The sequence below is a fragment of the Pezoporus flaviventris genome, unplaced genomic scaffold (assembly GCF_033815535.1).
Source record: "Pezoporus flaviventris isolate CSIRO_AGI_PZ_B2104156 unplaced genomic scaffold, CSIRO_AGI_Pfla_v1 ptg000015l, whole genome shotgun sequence".
Lineage (NCBI taxonomy): Eukaryota > Metazoa > Chordata > Aves > Psittaciformes > Psittacidae > Pezoporus > Pezoporus flaviventris.
In genome coordinates this window covers 9,148,188-9,170,882 of record NW_026892563.1, presented here as the reverse complement: position 1 = coordinate 9,170,882, position 22,695 = coordinate 9,148,188, and the positions used below count along the sequence as shown (strand labels likewise).

General features: G+C 35.1%; 1 protein-coding gene across 1 annotated transcript in view; it reads left to right on the top strand.

The window, feature by feature from the left end:
* Positions 1-22,695, top strand: part of CFAP47 (cilia and flagella associated protein 47) — a 291,486-nt gene that overhangs the window by 191,608 nt on the left and 77,183 nt on the right. The window contains exons 53-55 of the mRNA XM_061454415.1: positions 13,991-14,166; positions 16,308-16,415; positions 18,311-18,422. Of these exons, the coding sequence (XP_061310399.1) occupies positions 13,991-14,166; positions 16,308-16,415; positions 18,311-18,422 (396 nt within the window). The remainder of the gene's footprint in view (positions 1-13,990; positions 14,167-16,307; positions 16,416-18,310; positions 18,423-22,695) is intronic.

Genomic DNA, 22,695 nt, shown 5'->3' with positions numbered 1-22,695 from the left:
TATTGTCATTTAAATTTCATTAATTATTGGAGTGTATTCAATCATATTTTTATTACAAGACAAATACATGCTTTTGCTCTCTAAAATGAATTAAAATATATTGGTAATTTTAGAGGAACAATTACATATTATAGAAGATATATGATTTAAGTCACATAAGTATTTAAAGATAAAACAACTTTTTAGTATGTTTGCTTAATTGACATTGGTTTTATTTGCCAAAGATTTGTAATTGTATTTATCTTTGAATTATACTTTGTGAGGTTTTTATTTTCAGAGCTAATATTTTTCTTGTTCTGTAAATGGATATTTGCTCCATCATCTAGATATTCTGCTTTCTGCATGAACTGTAAGCAGCTCAGAAATACTGACTTTAATAATGGATGCTGATAACAGGTTCTGTGAATAGAAGTGGCTGCTATGGTATTTTTCTGCAGGAAAAGTTTTGCAAATAAAAATATATGATACAAGAACTAGGGGCCTACCTCTTCCGGTAACAGATGCTGGGAAGGAAGAAGACTATCCTCAGTTAATTTTACATGTAAGCATAGGTTTATGTGGAGGAAAAAGTCCAAACCAGTAAGCATTTCTAAAAATATTTAAAATACCATTGTATATCACTTCTGGTTTGCTCTTCTTTCCTTGGAGTGAAGTAACCTGATTATGAACTTCTATAGGGCTGAGAAACAGAGAATGATGTGTTCAAAATCTTTGAGCATGGTGTAGGGAGGTGCCCAGACTACATGAATTTGTTTGTGATTTGAGACCATGGAAAGAATATTCTTGTATAATCTTCTGATCTGAAAATACTGTTAAATGGTAAAAGAAAAACTATATTTAAAGTATTATTGACCCCTATTTTATAATAAATTCCCAAGGTGCATTTTAACTACCTTTAATTTTTAATCTAATTCAGTATGAAAACTTGTAAAAAACAGTAAAATCCAATATAATTTTCCAATGTATGTGGCACTGAAATTGTTGACCTGAATAGGAATAATTCCTTTCTATGAAGGTGAAGGAGGTAAAGAAGTAGCTCTATGTCTTTTTCAGATCTCCATGGAAATTCTCATAAATTCCATTTTTATTGGTGAATTTTGAGGATGATTGTCAGTGTGACATCATTGGTAAAAGAACTAATACAAGCCTTAACTGCTGAAGAATGGTCAAGTAAAAGCAGAAAGCAGATAATGCTAGTGGTACTGCTATTAGAATGTTGTTCACAGATCTGGTTCTTGGAGGTTAAGTATTGTACTGAAATACTGGAAAAAAAAAATGAAGAAACCCACTAAAAGCATGGGGAACTGGAAAAGCAGGCCTTATCTTGTTTATGCTAAGTACCTCTATGAGCTTAGTTTGCCAAAGAAAAAAATGGAGAAGGAATGTTATCATTCACTAAAGAATATAGCAAAGATAGTGGTGGTCTCTCAGTTTTGCTGACCAACATGAATCAAGAGCTAGTGGTCAAAAGTTTCATTTGAGAGTATTTAGTGTTGCGTTAAATGCCCTAGTAAGTAAAACTTCCACTAAAACATTGGAAGATCTTACTGGTGAAAACAATGGACAGAATCTTGTAAAGCTGAGGACTTGAAATTGTTTCAAAAGATGATAAATTTTTTAAAAGCGTAGACAACTGGGGCATCTGCTGCATTAGTGAGTCAGATTTAATTAATACATAGATCTCTTTTTGACCTCAGGGTCTGTCTTTACTTCCTGGCCCTTGGAAAGTAAAGGATTAACAACATTTAATTTCAAATACTAATAACACTGCTTTTGGACAGTAGTTATAGCTGTGTGTTGTAGTCAAATGCAATGCAAATTTATCTTCTGCATGTCAAAAGTACTTTTCCTACCTTATGTAATGTATCAGATTTCTGAAACATCAGAAATTGCCTACAGCAGAGGTAAAATTGTCAGGACAGAGTTTTGAAATGAGTGAGGTGTGTATCAACATCTTGCTCTTCTTAATGGTAGATGTGTGGCTGTGGTGACTAACAGCCTACAGACTGTGAGGTTGTCTCCACAGAGGTGAGGGCTGGTGGGCATCCCAGGAAGAACAGGCAGTATGGGGTCATGCTGATATATGTCACCTGGGTGCCATGAGTGCTATAGATATTAACAAGACTTTGATGAATACACTTGCAGATTCCACTTTTGTGTTTGAGCTTTGGAAATGCTTTTCCCTAACTCAGCATTTTGAATTTCATAAATTGTCTGTTTGAAACGTCATACCATATGAAAAGGGGTGGCAAAATGTGCGTGTCAAGGTTGAAACTGAGTTCATAGCTGTAGATACTCTGACCGTTATGGTTGGCCTGAGCTAGTGGCCATCAGCTGATGTTGCAAAAGATTCCTTTGTTGAAGAGAGCAGAGAATTTTGAAGAAACAAGTAGGTCTACCTGACAGCACAGTGCATGGTGCATGAATGGATACAGGACAGAGTTGCTCTCTTCAGCTTTTAGTGTGTAAAAATCATCTAAGAGGAAATACCACAGTTCTGTGTGTACTGCCCTCCCCATCCCCTAGATCTTTTACTACTTCAACAAGTCATTGTGTCACCATCCTTTTTTTTAATTTGTTCAGGATTTTCTGTGCTAAGTAGTGTTGTATGCTTTTTCATCTGTCTTTCCTATAATACTGGCTAATACTACCATATTCTATAATTTTCCTATAATTCTGACTAAATCCCAGTTTCATTTGCATTTGGTTTGCACTGTAAATTCTGTGTCTTACCATCCATAAGCTGCAAAATTTCTGTCTCATAAGATATCTGCAGGTATGAAAAAGTGTCTGATACACAGATGATTTAGTTTAACTTGTGTTTTTAATATAATGTAATGAATTTGCATTTCTACATTGATGAGACCCATTGCACTACTTACTGCTTTTAGATGTGTTCTTTATCTCAACCTAAAATTCAAAGTGGAGGTTGAACAGTTAAAGTAGTTAAAATCCAGTTTTATGCTACTCAGGTTTTGTTAAAACCCTTTCGGTTTGTCATGGCTGAAAACATTTAAGCTTGTATTTTTCTAACAAACTAGATTATGATAAGGCTATTTAATGGAAATAAAAATATTGAGTAAGTGTGCTATATTGAAAAAAATCATTACTTTTAAACTCTAACCTAATTTCAACTACTTCAGTCACTGTATATCAGCAAAAGAAATGTCCTTGTTTGGCTAGAATGCTTGAAAGGAGTTCTCTGGCTAGATGAAAATATCATTTTTCAGTACGCAGAAATTTGCCACCTCTTCAGGGGAAACCTAATTTTGTTTTCCTTCCTCCAATAACATCCAAAAAAAGTAGGAAAAATATAAATATGGGAAATTATGATCTTCTTTTGGCTTTTCTCAACTTCATATATACATAATATATATATAAACACACACAAGTATAAATATTAATTTATATTAAAATATACGAAAGCAATGAGCTGTGCTAAGGATACATTTTCTCAATCAAGCAGAATGTCTCCTAAATGCATTTAGAAATAGAGTAGTAGAATACTAATTCTAATAAATAAAATATCATGATTCCTTATAATTTATCTTTTGATCTGTTATGCTTATGTTTTGATCTCTACATGCTTACCCGCAGCAGAATCACTATAAATCAAGATAAGAAATTAACTATTAGACTGGTTCATCCAGCTGTAAGCAGTAAGTTTGAGTTCCATTTTGTCCTAGATGTACCTCCATTAAAATGCGAACTTCAGTCTAATCCAAAGTTTAAATTCAAATCCAACTGTAGTCCTTACTGTACAGTAGATAGTATGGGTTCCTGTGAAATGGATGTGTAAAAAACTCAGAATCTGATCCATGAATTGAAGAAAATTACTTTTTAATTTTAAAAGATAATATTTATTTCCTAGGTGTTTTTAGCATAGTAGCCCAATAATTCCTCTAATTTATCTGCCTGTAAATTGAAATAGGGTTAATTTTTTTGTTGTTAACATAATGTCCTCCACAGATTGCATATTATGATACAATGTTTTAAAGCTCAGTATAGTGTTTCAATAATAAAAATATTTTAATCTCTTTTTATGTGTGTGCACTCAATTTTTCTATGAAGAAAAGGATAGTAAAAAGAATAAATTGCCCCAAATTTGGCCCTTAGTAGTGCTAATACTGTTTTATACTGTTACATTCAGACATTTTGGGACAATGATCCACTACCACTTAGCTTTTCTTCCAGATCATTAGTACTCAGAGTACCTCCTGTGTTTGATAAATGCATGATGCCACTATTTTGCAAATGACAATCAAATATTGATTTTAAGATTTGTCATTGTAATTCCACATGCCTGTATTTCCAAGCAACGGATTGATGACTGTTTCACCAGTTTTCAGTTGATCATCTTCTCTTTTTTTTTTTTTTTCACCAAGTTTGGGTTTGGTTGTTTTTTTTTGTTTGTTTGTGTTTTTTTTGGTTTGTTTTTTTTTTTTTTTTTTTGGTGGGGATCAGGGAAGGTTAGGGTTTTTGTTTGCTTGTTTTGTTTCTTTTTTTCCAGCCTATGCAGTTTGGTACATTATTTCAGATTGCATTTAAAATACTTTTAAAATGAATGGGGATATTATGAAAAACCACACTTTTACTTTCTGGTGAGGCAGGTACATCACTTGGAAGTCTAGCAAACAGTTGACAAGTAATGTTCTAGTTTTAGACCTTCATATAATTTCTACATCACACTGAATAGTCTGAACAGTCACAGGCTCGATATTTGTCTTTTAGTCTATAAAAGGGTAAGTGTTCTATTCTCCTTCCTCTAAAATTTTTGCTGGGCTCTCTGAAACTCATTGCACTCTTCAATACTCTGAAAGTACCAGACTTACTGGACACAGTCTATAAAAAGTTAAACAAAGTGGTATGATAGGAAACCTGGACCTCTCCAGCGGTGGTTGAAAATGTTGAGAAAAAAAGCAAGAGTAGGTACACATAGTATGATGCATTCACATCTTTTAAGTTTTTGTTGAGCCATTACCTTTTCTTTAGCTGTGTTCTTTCTTTTAATTTGATGTCCCCTGGTTCCTAAATTATAGGAGTCAGCTGAGAGCTAAACCCTATCTATTCTTTCCATGATGCTCGTGACTTTGTAGACTTTTATCTATTCATTCTGAATTATCATTCTTTCAGGAGGAAGAGTAAAAGATAAAGTATTTCTTTAAAAAAAAAAGTCAAAGCAATTATGACGTAATTGAGCAATATCTTAAGATTAGAAATTTTACTGCTTTAAAAAATCCAACAAACATAAAAACCCAAATATATATTGCCTTCAATGATATTTAAAAATATTAGGTGAAAAGTTACAAGAGTTGCTTAGTCCCATTGACATTTTAAAGTGATTCATAGCACACCAGATCTTTATGTAAAAAGTCAATCTATGACAAACTTCCTTGATGCCAGTGCTTGACCATAGCAACCATTTAAATGTAATATTAGAAGTGGTGTTAGGAAGAACTCGTTATCTGTCCCACTCTCAAGAATCAAGCTTGATTCTTGATATTATTCACAACCTGTAATTGCTGTTAGGAAATATTGCAATGAATATTGAACTGTGATTCTCTGATTGTAAAACACTAAATAAAGGAGAAGATTTTAGGTTTTAATTTTTTTATTCTTGTAGAATAATTAAATAATTGGTCAAGTAAGAATACTTTTACTTTGAAGAAAGGAGTGCAACTCTGATGTGTGGTTCCCTCAATTCCTGGTCTTTTCATGCCTCATAAGCAAACATTCATAGAGTTAAAAATAGTGTTGATCTGCTCAATATGCAGGAATAATTTACATATAGTATAGGAGAATGTAGAGATATTTCCCAGCAGGAGAATGACCAAAATATAAGTGTAGCTTCTAGTGAAAGGGCTAGTAGAGTGGAGTGTGAGTAGGCTTTAATTTCTCTAGGTAGATTCCAGTCCTGTTCCTGATTTTATTCCAACTATTAAAAGGAGATTAAGCAGTGAGATTCTGAAGTCATAGAAGGATTTGGTTTAGCTAATTTTCATTTGTGGAATAATGGTTCTTTAATTTTCCTGTATGTAGTCTCCATCTTTTGTGTGTTAAGATCACTTTGACTATGTCTTCTGTATGGATGCTGACTACACACTACTATTTCGCTCTAATGTGTCTACTTCTTTGTGTTTTGCTACATGCTAATATAGATAAATTATAGCACCTAAGTCTTTGTGACTTTTCTTGTCAAAAAAACCCAAACTACAACATGTTTATTCTAGCAGAGGTTTGCATTTTCTGGGACCTGCATTATGTCAATAAACAAGTATAATGTAGAGAGCTTGCTACAAATATAACCAGTGTTAAAGAAGGTCCAACTTAGAATTTATGTGTCAGCATCTCTTCTATTATTGATTTCATTATTTATTTAATTAAAAGTAAAAAGCATATACTTAAGAATATTTTGTAATTATGTAACTTGGAAATTGAAGCGTGTCCTGGGTTCAGCAGTAGCAGTCACATTTTTTCTTCTTAGTAGCTGGTGCAGTGCTGTGTTTTTGAATTTCAGCCTGAGAACAATGCTGACAACACCGATGTTTTTAGTTGTTGCTCAGTAATGTTTAGTCTGACCAAGGACTTTCTGAGTCTCATGCTCTGCCAGGGAGGAGGGGAAGCCAGGAGGAAGCAGAGACAGGACACCTGACCCAAACTAACCAAAGGGGTTTTCCATACCACAGCACGTCGTGCCACTATATAAACTGGGGGCAGTTACCCGGAAGGGTTTGGTCACTGCTCTGGTCAGGCTGGGTATCGGTCAGCAGGTGGTGAGCGGTTGTATTCTCTCCCCTTGTTATTTCCCTTATCATTACTATTACTGGTGGTAGCAGCAGTGGTTTGTGTTATACCTTAATTACTGGACTGTTCTTATCTCAACCCATGGGAGTTTCTTTCTTTTGATTCTCCTCCCCATCCCTCTGCGAGGAGGGGGATGAAGGGTGGGAGTGAGCTAACAGCTGCGTGGTTCTGGGTTGCCAGCTAGGCTTAAACCACGACAAAGAGTCACACACTGTTTTCATAGCTGTACATCAGTTTTTCACAAATCCTAAAATAAACTGTAATCTCAATATTGTTATATATGGCTGATGCTTGGATCATATTTTCAGAAACTGAGAAACCTGAAATTATGAATCATGCCCTAGGACCAATTTTTAGAATATGCTTCCATAACAATTGGTAGCATAAAAAGTAACATTCTGTAAAAGAACCATGGCAATGTGGTTTATGGAAGAAATACAAATTTGTGAAGGTGGCAATTATTAATCAATTCAAAAAGCAGTTGAAAAATAATTCAGACCAGTCCATATTTATATAGCCCATTAAAAAAAGTTATCAATAGGAAGGTGAATTATTGGAAATATTAGAATATGAGTGATAATTTTTGATAAACATACAGCTACTGCTAACCTCCTCCTCTCTTCCTTACAGATGCATGAATCAGTTCTGTGATATAGCATCAGGAAGCTAACGTAGATCATAAAATGACAGCTGAGCTGTCACTAACTGCTGTTGAAGTATTGAACAAAAATGTAAGGTTAGATTTAAACCAAGTAATTAGAGGGCTGTTTCATCTATGCTAGATGTGTGGTCATATATATGAAAAATAACTGTCAAGTGAAGAAAGAGAGTAGCTTTTATAATTAAACTACTATGTCATTTGTTCCATAACTACTGTTGCTACTCCTGTGGCTTATGAATCAAAACAAGGTGGCTTTTTGCTCAATCATTAAACACAGCAAGTCCTCAGAAAATGTTCTTTTTAAAAAAATTGCTCACTGACAGAATCTGAAGCACAGATTAGTGAGTTAGGTACTAAAGTAATGTCACTGAAAGGAAAACTTTATGTTTGAACTCTGTTCCCTGGATATACCTCTGTAGTGATTGTCTTTCTAATCAGTGGAACTTGTGCTAGATTTTTAGCTCAAGACAAAACTTGTTATATATACTCTGTGTAGAGTTGTGGGGTTTGTTTTCTTGTTTGTTTGTTGGTTTTTTTTTGTTTGTTTGCTTTTTTTTTAAATAACGAGAGGAACCAGAAACAGAACAGAGTATTCTAAAAAAAAAATTAGTTATCTTAAGTTTTCAAACTACATTTGGAGGCTTCTCCAAGTGATGATCTGTGAATTTTTCTGCAGAAGTATAACCTTAAATCTATCCTGGCATTTTTCTGAATTGGTGGCACTATCACTCCTTTTCCCTTCACTGATTAGTGTGAGTTAGTGAGTAGTGAGAATTCAGTGCTTTCCTTGTGTAATGTGAATAAGAAGGAAGAAGGGATCTTTATTATTCATCCCATTCTTACGACGTTTGTCCATCTATATAGCAGGAAGTTGTATCTTTTACTTAAGACTAATTTGACAGGGGTACCACTGCTCTCAAAATGTTTCCCCGTTTGTCCAAAATAATATTGCTTTGTTGCCAAGATCAGAATGCTGTTTAAAAATGCTGGAGTGCAATTAAAATACTAATTTATAGTTGTGCATCTCTATAACGTGTTGAAGCAGTTACCTGGCCTTTTCTGCTGGATTTCTATGGATAGTATGCACAGCTTCTGAAACAGCAAATAATAATTAAATGGCATTATTCTAATGAGCAAGAAGTTTATCCACAAAAATTCTTGAACAGTATCTGAATTGGGAACTTCAGATGCATAAAATTAGTTGATTATGAATTTGTTTTGAAAGCAGATGCTGTGTTGAAGTTTGTAAAACACCATTAACTCAGGAAAAGCTTGCTTATACAATTTTAGTTGACATTTTTACTTTAGGATAAAACCCTACCAATTTTAGATAGTTTGGACAATTGAAAAAGGAATCCAGATATTTCCTCTTCTATGTGAACTGGAGTAAGGAATGACTATTTAATTGTGACAATATGAACATATCTCTGGCACTGGCTTAATCATCATCCTCACTAGAAAGAGTTACCAGTGTCTGTTACTCTCTGAAGGTTGTTTCTCAGCATTTTAAGATTAATTTTCTGCTTGAGTTCCATACCTGATATAAAGGTGTATCAAAATCATTGCAACTGAAATATTAGAAGATTCAGTAGTTATTAGTTTATATATTTCTCTGGAATTTAGAAAGGATACATTACAAAGAATTTTTGCAGTTCAAAGGAACCACCTGAGAAAACAGGAAACTTCAAAAGCCAAAGAAAAATTTGTTCATGAATATTCATTATCCATTAATTAAGTAACATTTGGTTATTACGAGTCATTTGTATGTTTGCAGGTATTTTTAGTTCTAAATGCAGAGTAAAACCCCAGATTTTTAAATGTTACCAATTGATAATTATTAAGTAACTTCGGCCATTGACAGCATTGTAACAATTTGCAATTAAAAAAAAATGGTTTTGGTTACTGGATTTTACTTTGGTGTGTACTGTGGATTTTTCAGTGGACAACAGTAGTACAGAAGCTGAATTTAAGCTGACAAATTCAGGTTTGTTATCTTAGATTTTTAGAAAAATGGACAGTAACAGTTACTTTGCCTTCAGGTTGTATGTAGAGGTCAAGAAGCAAGCCAATTTTTAAGTTTTTATGTAAAACATCTAAAAGTCTGTTGTTTACTGCTTTGAGCACACTTGCTCTTTAGCAGCTGTCTCTTTCATGGAAAATAAAATCATCTAAGTGTATATTGCTGGTTCACTGAGTCAAGAGACTTTCTAATCCATCCATATATTTGAAAAATAGTATTGGCTGTTTTGAGAGGAAGTAACTAATATGTGAGTTCCAAGCAGGATCTGTACAGCAGGAGATAAGCCAGAGGGGAAGGTCTATTTTGAACAGTGAATTATTAGTTTCTGCTTTAATAAAACCAAATGCCTGGAAGGGATTTAGTTTGGTTTCCACACAAGTGAGGAGACAATAGTTTTGTCTATTCTCTGCCAAATCTTTCTTTCTCTCTCTCTCAAGTCCCTGAGAACCACACTGCATACTCAGAAGTTGGTAATTTAACTCCGAAACATATGCTGCCCACCCCCACTTCCACGAGAGCTGTTCTTGCTGAGCTGAAACTTGTGTCACTGTTGTCATTTGTAATTGTTCACAGATCTGTGCCACTAATGAACTGCTTCTGTGCTCTTCAGTGGTAATTTCAAAAGATCACTGTCAGAGTCTTCATGCTTAGCAAGATGTTTACATGCAGATCTAAGAATAGGCAGGGTGTTTCCATTACTGCTTCTGGCTCTTTCCAGCCTTTGAAACTCCTAGTTTTTGGCAGTCTCTAGAAAAATTAATGCAACAGTCTGTTCTGTGTGACCCGTACACAGCAGATGGTGACTGTAGAATGAATGTAACAATTGAGAAACACTTCACTGATATTTACACAAGTTTTAAAAGCTAAATCTTGGTAGGATACCCTTTATAAAAGATATAGAATGAAATAATGGCTCGTGTCCAGACAAATGGATATGCCAAAAAAAGTATATTTCAGGTGACTGTGATAAAAGTCCTTTCCCTCACAAAAAGATCTGCCAGGTACTCAAAACTGAGCCCACAGTATTTAAAAGGCTTTATATTCTTATTCATAAATCCATGGTTCTCTAATAAAGACTTCCACATCTTTCTCATACACTGGGAGAGGCTGCTTTCTGGGTCACAGCAGAACTAGTTGGACTGCACAGAGAAACCAGAGAAGTTCAAGTGTGGCCTTGGTTCAATCTGCTCTGATTTTAGCTCTTTCAGAGGTTCTAGTAACACATATCAGTCAATAATATATATATAATGCTAATATTATTAATAAACATTGCTTGTGATATAGTGAACTTGCATTACTTTTTTAGAGAAAATACTGAAAGAATGTGTGGGTCAGATTTCTAATATGGATACCTATAGTATGACACAGGAAGAAAAATTCATAATGCAAAAGCTGTTGTATGTGAGACAGTAATTTGTAGGCAAACTTCATTGACTTAAAAGTTAACTTTTCTTGGAACAACAGAATGAGGATGTTTTCTTTTTGCAGTTTATCTGACCTATTAAGTCATAGTGAGGCACAGAACCAGGTAACTCCTACAGAGACTATTCTTTCAGATTTATATTTATTTTATTATTTCATTTTATTTTACCTTATGTAAGTTTATTTAAAAAAAAAAGATCTGCATTGGACAGGAAGTGGATCACAGCAAATTCTAAAGGAGTAAAACTATGACATACTGCATCAGAATGGCTCTTTCTTGGGCACTGGCAGTCTTTACACAAGAAGTTTGAGGAATGAGATTAATTCTCTTATTTTTTCAGCTTTTATATTTTTCCTTTGTTAAAATGTTTGTAAAAAACACAATGCTGAGATGTGAATCAAAATTAATGTGTATAAAGTTGGTGGAACTTGGCTATTGGTGTGAAACCTATGCATTCTTTGTGGCAAAAGGGTACCTCCAGAAAAAAGAATCCTCTTAATCATTGCATGGGCATTTTGTTATTTTTCCTAGTACTGTGCTATCAATCCATTAAGGCCTAGAAATGTACAATATATGTACATTGTGTTGATAAATATGTATCTGCTCTTACTGCCATCTGTGAAGTAGCAGGTCTTTGAAAACTATAGCAATTCCTGGGAAATTTCTTGAGAAATTCCATGGAAATACGTAATCCTAGGCATTTATTTTATACTGGCAAGGGAAAATTATTAAGCTAATGTTGGCAATATAAAATCTCCTTTGTGTACAAGTTTACAAAGGTTTCTTTGATGGTTGCTGTTTTTTTCCTAAATAAGCTGTCCAATATTTCCTTTTTACTGTAAAAGTATTTCTTCAACGCAGCATGTAGATATTTTCCTGTAAAATTATTATGAAGCCACTAGCAATTAAATGGTAGATAGATTTAGGAATTTGTTTACACCAGTAAAAAACATTAATCTGAGCTTTAAAATAGTTTACACCAAATTTAAATCCCATCTTACTGATTCAAAGCACTTCAATGATTTAAATTGTTGGTGTAATCTTGCCATCTATAGAATATTACATGTGTTTTATGTGTGTTCCAGTAGTCATTTTCTATAAATGAAAATATATAGAAATTTATGAAATCATAGGCAGGATCAAAGCAGGATGATGCAGCTGTGTGAGGTTTTTTAAAGTATTTCATGGTCAGTTTTTAGTATGTTGTTAATTTTAATAGATATTTTCTTTTCCTCATTTCATATTGCAATTTGAATTTTTGCAAAGGAGTATATGTCAAAATTTTCCAGTGAGAACCAAATCACCGTAAGTTAGAAACACCTTCCATTTTGAAATAAACGGCTTGCTTAGAGCAAAAGAAAGGGACCAAAATCAGAATGGAGATAAATATAGATACAGAGAAATAAATGTACATATCTGGTTTTGGATTTTGCAGATTTTATGCAGATGTACATATATGAATAGAACATACGTATTTTAAACTGCAGGTACACATCCTGAATTGTGACAGTGGAATTCCTTCATTAATAAATTCCTGTGTATCCATTTAAAGTATTTCATTTCATAAAGTGTATTGATATTTAGACATATAGCGCACATAGGATGGATTTATGCTTTTTTTAACCTTAGAGTAAAGAAGGGAGTCACTGTAACCCTGCTGAAAAATAACTGTGTTTTGAGGGCTGCTGAAGAATGCACTGTAGGAGCTGTTCAGAGTGAGCCACCTCTGCCCAGCTCCCGCTCATCTTAAAGGTGTTCCATGTGTAAAGGATGCATATTTATCTAAGTAAGCCATCGTTTGGCTTCCTTTTATTATAGTAACTGGAATTTAATGTGTGTGTTTAGTAGTAGCCATGTTTTCTAGTGGTCAAAAAAAGATTGTCCTTGTCTGAAGTGTTCTAGACTTTAAACAAAAAAGTTATGGAGACCAGTGGTAAGAGAAATGGCATAAAGGCATGAGAGAAGGAATGTTTGTTGTGGTGGTGTTGTTTTAATGTCAAATATTATGATGTAACTTAAAAATGAAGAGGAACAGAACCTGTAGAAATCAGCCTGAATCATCTGACAGCTTACAAAGTGGAATTTTTCAGCAGTCTGTGTTTGGCCACTGGGAGATGGCTTGGGAGGGTTTACCTGGCTGGGACTACAGCAGATCTGTCTGTAAGGTGTTTTATGTCAAGCCTCAGCCATATCTTGGCAGGTGAAATAGCTTATTAGAATGTAGACTGCCCAGGAAGACTTGAGTGTTTCCTTGTTAATGGAATTCTGTTTCCTTATTTATGGAATTTGTATCCTGGGCTGCACCAAAAGGAGCGTGACCAGCAGGTTGAAGAGGTGATCCTGCCCCTTTACTCTGCTCTTGTGAGACCTCACTTGGCGTATTGTGTACAGTTCTGGTGTCCTCAACATAAAAAGGACATGGAACTGTTGGAACAAGTCCAGAGGAGGGCCACAAGGATGATCAGGGGACTGGAGCACCTCCTGTATGAAGACAGGCTGAGAAAGTTGGGGCTGTTCAGCCTGGAGGAGAGAAGGCTGCATGGAGACCTCATAGCAGCCTTCCAGTATCTGAAAGGGGGCCTATAAGGATGCTGGGGATGGACTATTCATTAGGGACTGTAGTGATAGGACAAGGGGTAATGGGTTAAACCTTAAGCAGGGGAAGTTTAGACTGGAGATAAGGAAGAAGTTCTTTCCTGTTAGGGTGGTGAGGCACTGGAATGGGTTGCCCAGAGAAGCTGTGAATGCTCTATCCCTGGCGGTGATCATGGCCAGGTTGGACAGTGTTGGGTGATATGGTTTAGTGTGAGGTGTCCCTGGTCATGGCAGGTGGGTTGGAACTAGATGATCTTAAGGTCCTTTCCAACCCTAACTATTCTATGATTCTATGAATTACCTACTTTACAATTTGAAGATTGGCTGAAATGTCTCTTGCTGCAGCTTCTCTCTTTTGAGTTAGTTTACACATCAAAGATGCAGCCTTATGTGTTCACATAAGTGTAATTCACAAGTAAGTATCTTACACTTCTTTGAGAAAGATCTTTTATGTGTTCATAATTTAATTTTTTTTTTTTTTCTCTAGGATACTGTTGGAATTCATATTCCCATCACTAATCCCTCAGATAAAATTCTCAAGCTGGATGTGGTGCTGGAGAATCAGTTACTTTGTGGACAAAAATCTTTCACTCTTAGTCCCAGACAAGCATTTTTGTATGAACTGCAGTTTTCCCCAGTCGCTGTTGGCACTTCAGATGAAAGGTAGGTTGTAGAGCTTTCATACTTGTGGTTGTGGCTCTTGTACTAATAAGTGAACTACTTTCATTGAAACCTCAGTCACTGGATGTTGATACTGTCCTAAAATAGCTCCCAAAATGAAAAAGGTTATAAATGGAATTTATATAAAAAATTTCAACTTTAAATACATTGTATCCCATACAGCATCTTTCCTCTGAAGGCAAAAACCCAACTGACAGGCAGTAGAATAACCCCTAGTTCTTCTAGTTTGCACTGATTCTGTGAACACTGTTTTAGAAATTTATTTACGATTAGAAGGCCCCTCTGAAAAATTCAGATTAATTGTTTGTTTTCTGAATTTCAAAGTCCTGTAAAGGAAATGACATGATTTTATTTTTTCTTCTTAGTATAAGCAAAACTGTAATAACCTAACTAAAGCCAGGTGAAGAGCCCTTTAACAATCTTCACATAAATCCATTCAGCTTCAGAATCTTCCATTAATTAACAATGATCTAGGGAATGAATATGGAGAAGTTTTTAATTACAATATTTTAATTACATTAGGAATGCCAGCAAAACTATGCAGGTATGGTAATTAGCAGTATATAGACAGATGACATCAGTTTCAGCTAAACCAGTTCAGCAAGTAAGTGAAGAGTGCAAAAGTGCACTCTTCCTGGAATTTGATTAGCAAATCATTATTTAACTGGTTAGCAAATCATTATTTAATTGAGGAAAAAGATGATTCCCTCTTTTTCAGTGATATCAATTGACTGGCAAAAATGTGGGGATGGGGAAGAGGGTAGGATGGTATGGAGGGCAGAAACAGATGACTTCTGTTCAAAGACACAATATTTACAAAACCAAAATCCATGTGTTTCAAAGTGTTGTTCAATTTGCTTGTACTGATTTTTCCAAAGACCAGAATAATTCCAGGTGTCATTGTACAGTACAGCTTTCAAGCAATACTGTTTTCTAAAAATGAGTACTGTTACCACTGCAGTAAATACTTTTTTTTCTGTGGGAATTTGTAGAAATTATGCATCCTGCAAATGAAGAGTGACCTACATTTTTTTTATACCTGATAATATTTCTGGTATCTTTTAAGTGCAGGATTTCCAAATAATAAAATAAGTGGCAAACTTTTCGGCTGATTGGTGGGCTGGGACATAGTGGAATATATGCAAAGATGACAGAAAGCACACCTGTACATGTGAATACAATTATGCAGTACTGTACTACAATTACAGCTGGGCAGAGGTACTTCCACATTACATCCAGGCTATCATCTTTTTTTTGAAGCCATGCTCTGTTTCCTTTAGTATGGTAGCAGCTGGGAAAAAGTGTTATAAAAATGTTTGTGGCAGGTGTATCTTTTCAAATGGTTGAGTCTTTCCTAAGCTGATTTTATGCTCACTTTAAAGGCTCTGTTAGTCTGGACCCATAAAGTCATGGAACAGACGTAGTTATTTATCATTTAGAAAAAGAACTGGTCCCATAAAGTCATGGGTTTGCACAGTGCAAATCTGCAATAGCAAAGGACTGTGTTAGAATGTTCACCACAGAAATATACTGCTGTACATATCTCACCTAGCAGTAAGCAGTTCTCAGTCATGACAACATTTGATTGTATATGAAAACAGTATATTGAATACTCTTTTAAAGCATACCTCTTTGCCATGCTCATATAAATGTGTTTATGTCTATCTCTCAGTTTCATCGTAGATTTTAAAAGATTTTCCTTATAAAAATCATCGAATATTATTTCTGTTCCTGTGTGCTATGAGCTCAAAATAGATAGAAAGAACATACTGTGACACTGAAACAAAATTACAGCTTACTCTTGTAAGTTAGTAGTTGAAATGCTCTTGAGTTGTAGTATTTACTGCCCCTAAAATGCAAAAAAAAAAAATTCCAAAACAAACCAGCAAACAAACAACACACAACCTTTAATGCTAAAAAGTTAAGAAAGATGATGAGATTTTGCTGCATAAATACTTGTAAATAGTATTAGTTTTGATAACTGAATTCAGATAGCAGTGAGAAGTGTTATGGGAAAACTGGTTACTAATTAAAGAACTTGTGTTAAACTGATTTTTAACACATACATTTTTAATCGTCTGCACAAAAGTTGTATTATATTAAGCTTATGTATCTGTTTTTAGCGTCATATTCCTGTCAGACATGATTGAAGAGTTCTGGTATGCACTGAAGTTGACTGTAGAGAAACCGTTGCCAACTAATATACCTGAAATACAATGTGAGCTTGGAAAGTAAGTATGTATTTCATAATGCTGGACTTAGTGTTTTAAAGGATCATGGAAGAGTTTACATCAAAAAGCCAGAATATTGTTGTATGTTTACTGTAGCAGTTTGAAGATTATTTTCATGGATATATGTGTAGATAGAGCTAGATAAATGGAATTGTAGTGTGTACATAGATATCATCTGAAGTCTTTATATAGAAACCACTATGAAAATACTGCAGAACATAATCATAAAGATCCATAATACAGAGTTCTGTAGGTTTGTTGTAGTTTTTTGTTTCTTTTCTCTTTCTGAACTAATATTGAAATGGTATTTCTATACTCTACTGTAGACACTTCACTGATACAATGCTTTGATAGTATTAGGCGGAAACAAGTCTGTCACTCAGCTGCTGGGGATTTATATTCTGGAAGGAGCCCCCTTCATGCAAGTTTTAGGGCCTGAAGTTATGATCATAAAGCCTGAGTGGAAAACCTTCTCTTCTGAATGTTGCTTTTTATATTTTCTTTTTTCTTACTCATTTAGCTATGATTAACTGAGTAATGTTTTCCAGAGGATAAATATGTGGAGAAATCTGGCAGTTGACCTGCCACAGCTTTCACTAGAGGGAATATCCATTAGATAACTTACTGCAAAACCAATATATGTATCGCATTTTTCAAACTTTTCTTATTTGCTGTTTTCACTGATTCACCTTTAATATCTTTTCTGTGTCTCTTAGTGCTATAATGAGAATGTGATTTACAGTCATAAATCTTTTTTTAAAGACAAATAATATATTATTTTGATCAGAATAGAGAAATTTTGGGGAGTCCTACGAATTCTCTTAAAAATTGCGCTCCCTATTGAAGGTATCTTGTGTTTGTTTATTCTTTAATTAGAAAATAAAGAAGGGCAGTCTGTGAAACAGAGTGCCAACAGATGTAAAGCATAGCATTTAGACAATTAGCATACTCTAATCTTTGTCCTGGGACAGACACAGTAAAATACATAATCTACGTGTTCAAAATAATGATTTACCATTATGCTGTAATGAATAATGTAACAATTGTACAAAATGAAACAGATTTTGAGTCCATCCAGAGGAAGAAAGAGAGAAACGGGAGGAAACCCCATTGAAATGACTGGTGTGAAACACTAAGTTTGATTTGAGATCTCAAGGTTAAAAAGTTACCGAGAAGAATGGATGCCTAGAGGCACTAAATGAGAAGCTATTTGCAGCACCACTTAATGACAAGATTTTCCTGTAAACCATTGCTTAGACAAAAAGGAGTTGCAGATATCATTTATGTGATTAACTTTTAATTTCTGTCCAGTGCTTTTCCTGATCTACGGAAAGTAAGGAAAAAAAGGCGAAACATGAATCTGCAAATTGGAGCCTAGGAATAAATGTGAAGCTGTGGTGTTGGTTACACTAGAATTCATTTCTACCATATAAAAGTTAGGCATTAAGTTTAAGGCATTCAGACTAGGCTCCTTCTGCAGACTGTGAAAAGTGATTCCGCATCATGGTGACCTACATTAGGATCAGTTCTCCCTGAAGCTGTTTTTCTTCTTCTTGAATACTGAGGGAGCTAGAAAGTCCTTTTACCCAACTTTAACCTTCTGGCAACTGAAGTCCACCAAGAAAAATTCTGCCCTTACAACTGACCCAAGTATTAGAATGGTTATTGCTACCATTTATTATTGTTATTAGTAACAATTAATAATATTAATTAATGCTATTAAATATGCGTCCATACTAGTAGAAAAATACTAACACATAAATTATTATTTATATAATGAAGCATAATTTTTTTAAAAAGTACTCAGTTTTCAAGAAAGAAAATGTGACGAATAATAAAATGTGACGGAAGAAGCTTTGTAATTAATGGTCATTGCATATATGTATTTTTTCCAGATGTTCTCGTCTATACATACCTCTCTTTAATCCTACCCAAGAAACTCTGGAGCTAGAATTTGTTAACAGCAATCCTAGCAATTTTTCAATTGAGACTGATCCAAAACACCCTGTAAGTAAGATTTCTGTGCTTTCACCTAAGTGATAGAAGAGAGCCTTCTTTCCAAAACACATTGAATTGTGTAACGTACTGTGGGTTCAGAATGCACAGCATGGTCTCAAGGACTAGAGACATTATAAGTGTGTATTCTAGAGATTTTCTAGCTTAAGGATGAAAACAGTTAAACTTGAAAAAACAATGCAAGCTGAAGTATAGATGTATTTTCCTCAAATGCTTTGTGGAATGGTTTTGAGAAGGACTGCAGCATTGGTTGCAAATCATATTCAGGCAATATTAGAAGGAGAAGTTGTAAACAAACCGGCTGTACTAGAAGTTTCACAAGTTTCTAAGAATCAACAGGATAATCAGGTAAATATTAAGGGTAAGTAGATAAAATTTTAGTAAGAATTTAAGAACATCTCCTAGTCATGGCAGTTATAACAAACTTGCAGAGCCTAATAAGAATAAGAATTTTATCAATTTAGCCACAAGCTTCAAGCAAATACCTTTAATAATTTTATTCTCCAAACTTGTATTTACCCTAGGATTGAATTTTACTGAGAAAATCTTCATCCTATTATATGTAGACAATGTTTTCCTTCTCCATCACAGAAGCCCTTCCATCTTGCTGCCTAACGTTTTTGTCCTTTCAAGGACTCAAAGTAATACAGATGGGCTCAGCTTTCATATTTTCATTGAGATTGGCTAGAGTTCTAGATGGTCAAGATTCTGAAAAATATCTTTTATTGACAATTGATTACTAGTTAATAGTACAGGTCCAATGAAGAACTCTTTGGATGTTATAAACAATTAATGCCCTTAAATGTGTCCTTTTTATGGTGGGTAGATGAGAAAAAAGCGGACAGATGCATGGAAACTGTGGTGCAAGAGATCGGGGGACCGAATATAGAACTTTTAATGTGAAAAAAGAAAATGAAGAAACCTGTTGCAGACAGGAAATAAATGGCAATTGCACCTTTCTAGACATTAGGAAGATAATGCAGTGTCGTGGTTTAAACCCAGTCAGGTAATTCGTTCGCTCACTTCCCCCCCTCTTTTTTGCTCTCCCCCTGCTCTCGGAGGGACGGAGAGGAGAATTGAAAAGAATGCAACTCCCACGGGTTGAGATAAGAACAGTTTAGTAACCAAGGTATAACACAAATCACTACTGCTACCACCAATGATAATAATGATAAAGGAAATAACAAGGGAAGAGAATACAACACCTCAGCACCAGCTGACCGATAACTCGGCCCCCAAGCCCGACCAAGCTTCGACCGATACCTCCTCCAACCCTGCAGTCTCCCAGCCCTTCCGGCTAACTCCCAGTTACCTCCTGGGCATGACGTGCTGTGGTATGGAATACCTCTTTGGTCAGTTTGGGTCAGGTGTCCTGTCTCTGCTTCCTCCTGGCTTCCCCTCCTCCCTGGCAGAGCATGAGGCTCACAAAGTCCTTGGCCAAACCAAAACATCAGTGTTATCAGCTCTGTTCCCGAGCCGAAAGTCAAAACACTGCACTGCACCAGCTACCAAGAAGGAGAAGCATGACTGCTACTGCTGAACCCAGGACATGCAGGAAAGACCTACACAGGAGCTGGTTTGTCCCTTCCAACCCAAACTACTTAATGGTTCTATGATTCTATTTGAGCAAACTAGTATAAGGGTCAGAGGGAGAGGAGAGGTATATTGTAATAAGATCCTAAAATAGTTGAGAAGGTAAAAAATAGATTGTATTGGGAAAATAGAGGAATGATATAAACCAGATTCACCAGATATAAAAGAAAATGTTATCTTTCCTACAGATTAGTTGCCTAAATATTAACTAAAATTTTGTCTAATATTTTAGAATGTAAACAAATTTGAATATTGTATTTATTCCATGTGTGTGAAATTTTGTTGCAGTTTGAGTTTGCAACAGAAGGCATTACTGAAATACCGCAAGGGATTATTTTTTATAGATATGATTCAAGTTCAAGTACTGCCATCATTAATAATTGGCTTTCCTGAGGTCCAGTTGAATTACGCTCAAGTATTCCTGAACTTCTGGTTGCTTAAGGAAATCCAAATTAAATTCAAAGGCTTTAAATCTCTTGTCAGTTTTATCTATATTAGAAGCGGCTCCATTAACTTCTTTGTGAACTGATGAAAATGAGAAAAGTTATGTTTCTTATTAGTGGCTTTGCAGTTGTAGCCTAAACCAGCTTTAAATGGAACATACCATTTTGGTTTTCTTTCAAGAAATTGAAGTCTTCAAGGGTTTCCTTTAATGAGAGTTGGGTTTCCATAGCATTCATTTATTTACTTATTACTTATTTACTTTATTAGCAGGCTATGCCTAATTTTTTTTTTTTCCCTTCTTGTTGGTTTTACACTGTATGGGTTAACTCAACATCCTTGTAAATTCTGCCAAAATCTCTAGAAGTTGAAGTGAACTTCCATAAATTTACTTCAAAATTCCTCCCTTGCCTTTCATTAGTATAGTGGGCAGTATGAGTTTCCGAGAGAACAGTCATCAGAATGTTGAATTTTGTGGTATTTTCCTAACCACAGCTTGCTTTATCTCTAGAATGGAGTGATTTGTGTTCAACATTTAGCAGATGAAAATTGTCAATCATCAGTAATGCTATGTTCCCCAGCTTATTTCTTTCGCACTATATAAATACATGGACAGATTTCACAAGTATGTGTATTATATTTATATGCATATATATTTACGATGTAACTTAAATGTATAAAAAATTCTTGCAAATGGGATCATCTATGTTGCTAAAAAGAAAAACATGCTTTCACTGTAAGTCTTCAGCTTGCTATTCTCCTGACTATAACCCAGCTATAAGCTAGCCTTGCTATTCTCCTGACTATAACCCAGCTATAAGCTAGCCTAAACCTTTTTCATGAAGCTGTATTCCATCCTGATTAGCTATAAACCACAATTTTTATTAAGGAAAACTAAATTAAGAAAGAAGGGCTGGCAGAGAGGAGTGCAATCTCAAAGTCTCTGTTTGGAAGCTTTATTTTTATTGTGACCATGAGTAATTATTTTTAGTACAGAGTAGAGAATAAACTTCTAAATTTCATGAAAAACTTTCTTCCTTTGTTGGATTTGTAACAGGAATAAGATGTGTAGTTGCTCAGCCTTCTCCAGACTCAGTTTCCTATTTGAGCTGTTATCTCTGATAACTTATGAAAAGCAATGATACCAGTTTCCTTACACGAGTATCTTAGAAGACACTTGTTTGCATAAAGTAAACAGAAAGGAAGGGGATGGGTTACGTCCAGATTACGTTATTGAATGACTGCAGCAAAGTATGACCTTCTTTAAACATATTGTTAGTGTTATTTCTCAAGTCTATTTTAAAAAGCAATTTGTTATTTGCTTTTCAGTAGAAAATAAGTTATATTTTTTTACCCATCTTTTTATTTAAACCAAATCATTTTCTGGACATGGTAGAAGAGCATACTGTGTAACATAAAATGTTTAAAACAGATGTATAATGTAAAAAATAAAACTCTTTTCTGCTTTCAGACTGGGCAGTCTGCTGGATTATCATAACTCCATATTGATTGTTTAGATTCATTATGGCAGTGCATTTTCTGTGCAATGATAATATGCCAAGTAATGCTTATTGAAAATGGATTTCCAGTCAGTTTTCATCTTTATTGGAGGGTTATTATTCCAAAGAATGTAGATCTTCTAGTGAAATTACTAAAAATTAAAAAACTGTAGTTTTACTTTAATCATCTTTTCTTATGCTGTGACATCTGCTTTTTCATTTCCTTCAAAAGTATTTGGGAGGGGGCAATCATTAAGATTCTTTCACCATTTGTGAGTCTTCATTTGATAAATGGGCTGACCTGTTTGGACAGAGTAAGCAGAAACTAGGCTGCAAATGAAGTACAGAATCTCAAAAAAAAGGTCTCTGGATACTGAGCATGCCCAGGAGCTCAGAAATGAGCTGTTCAGGCTCATTTTAGATGATGAACAGCTAAATAAACTCTGGGCAGTGGGGCAGATGGGGGTAGAGGTGGTTTGTGGGAGGTGACTCTCCCTCAGGTATGTTATTCTGGTTAATACAGAAGCCTTGCAAAGGTGGTGAGTGTGGGATGGTGGCAGCTGACTGCTGGTGGCAAATATGCCTTCAAGGTGTCACTCACCTACAGAACATATGAGATGTTGAAGTGTGGGTGACGCAGCAGTGCTGTGCTCCCCATATGGGAGGTGCAGGTGCTCTAACAGCCAAGTGGGAGTGGGCCCTAAGCAGTGAGCTACATGCTGTGTGTGAGA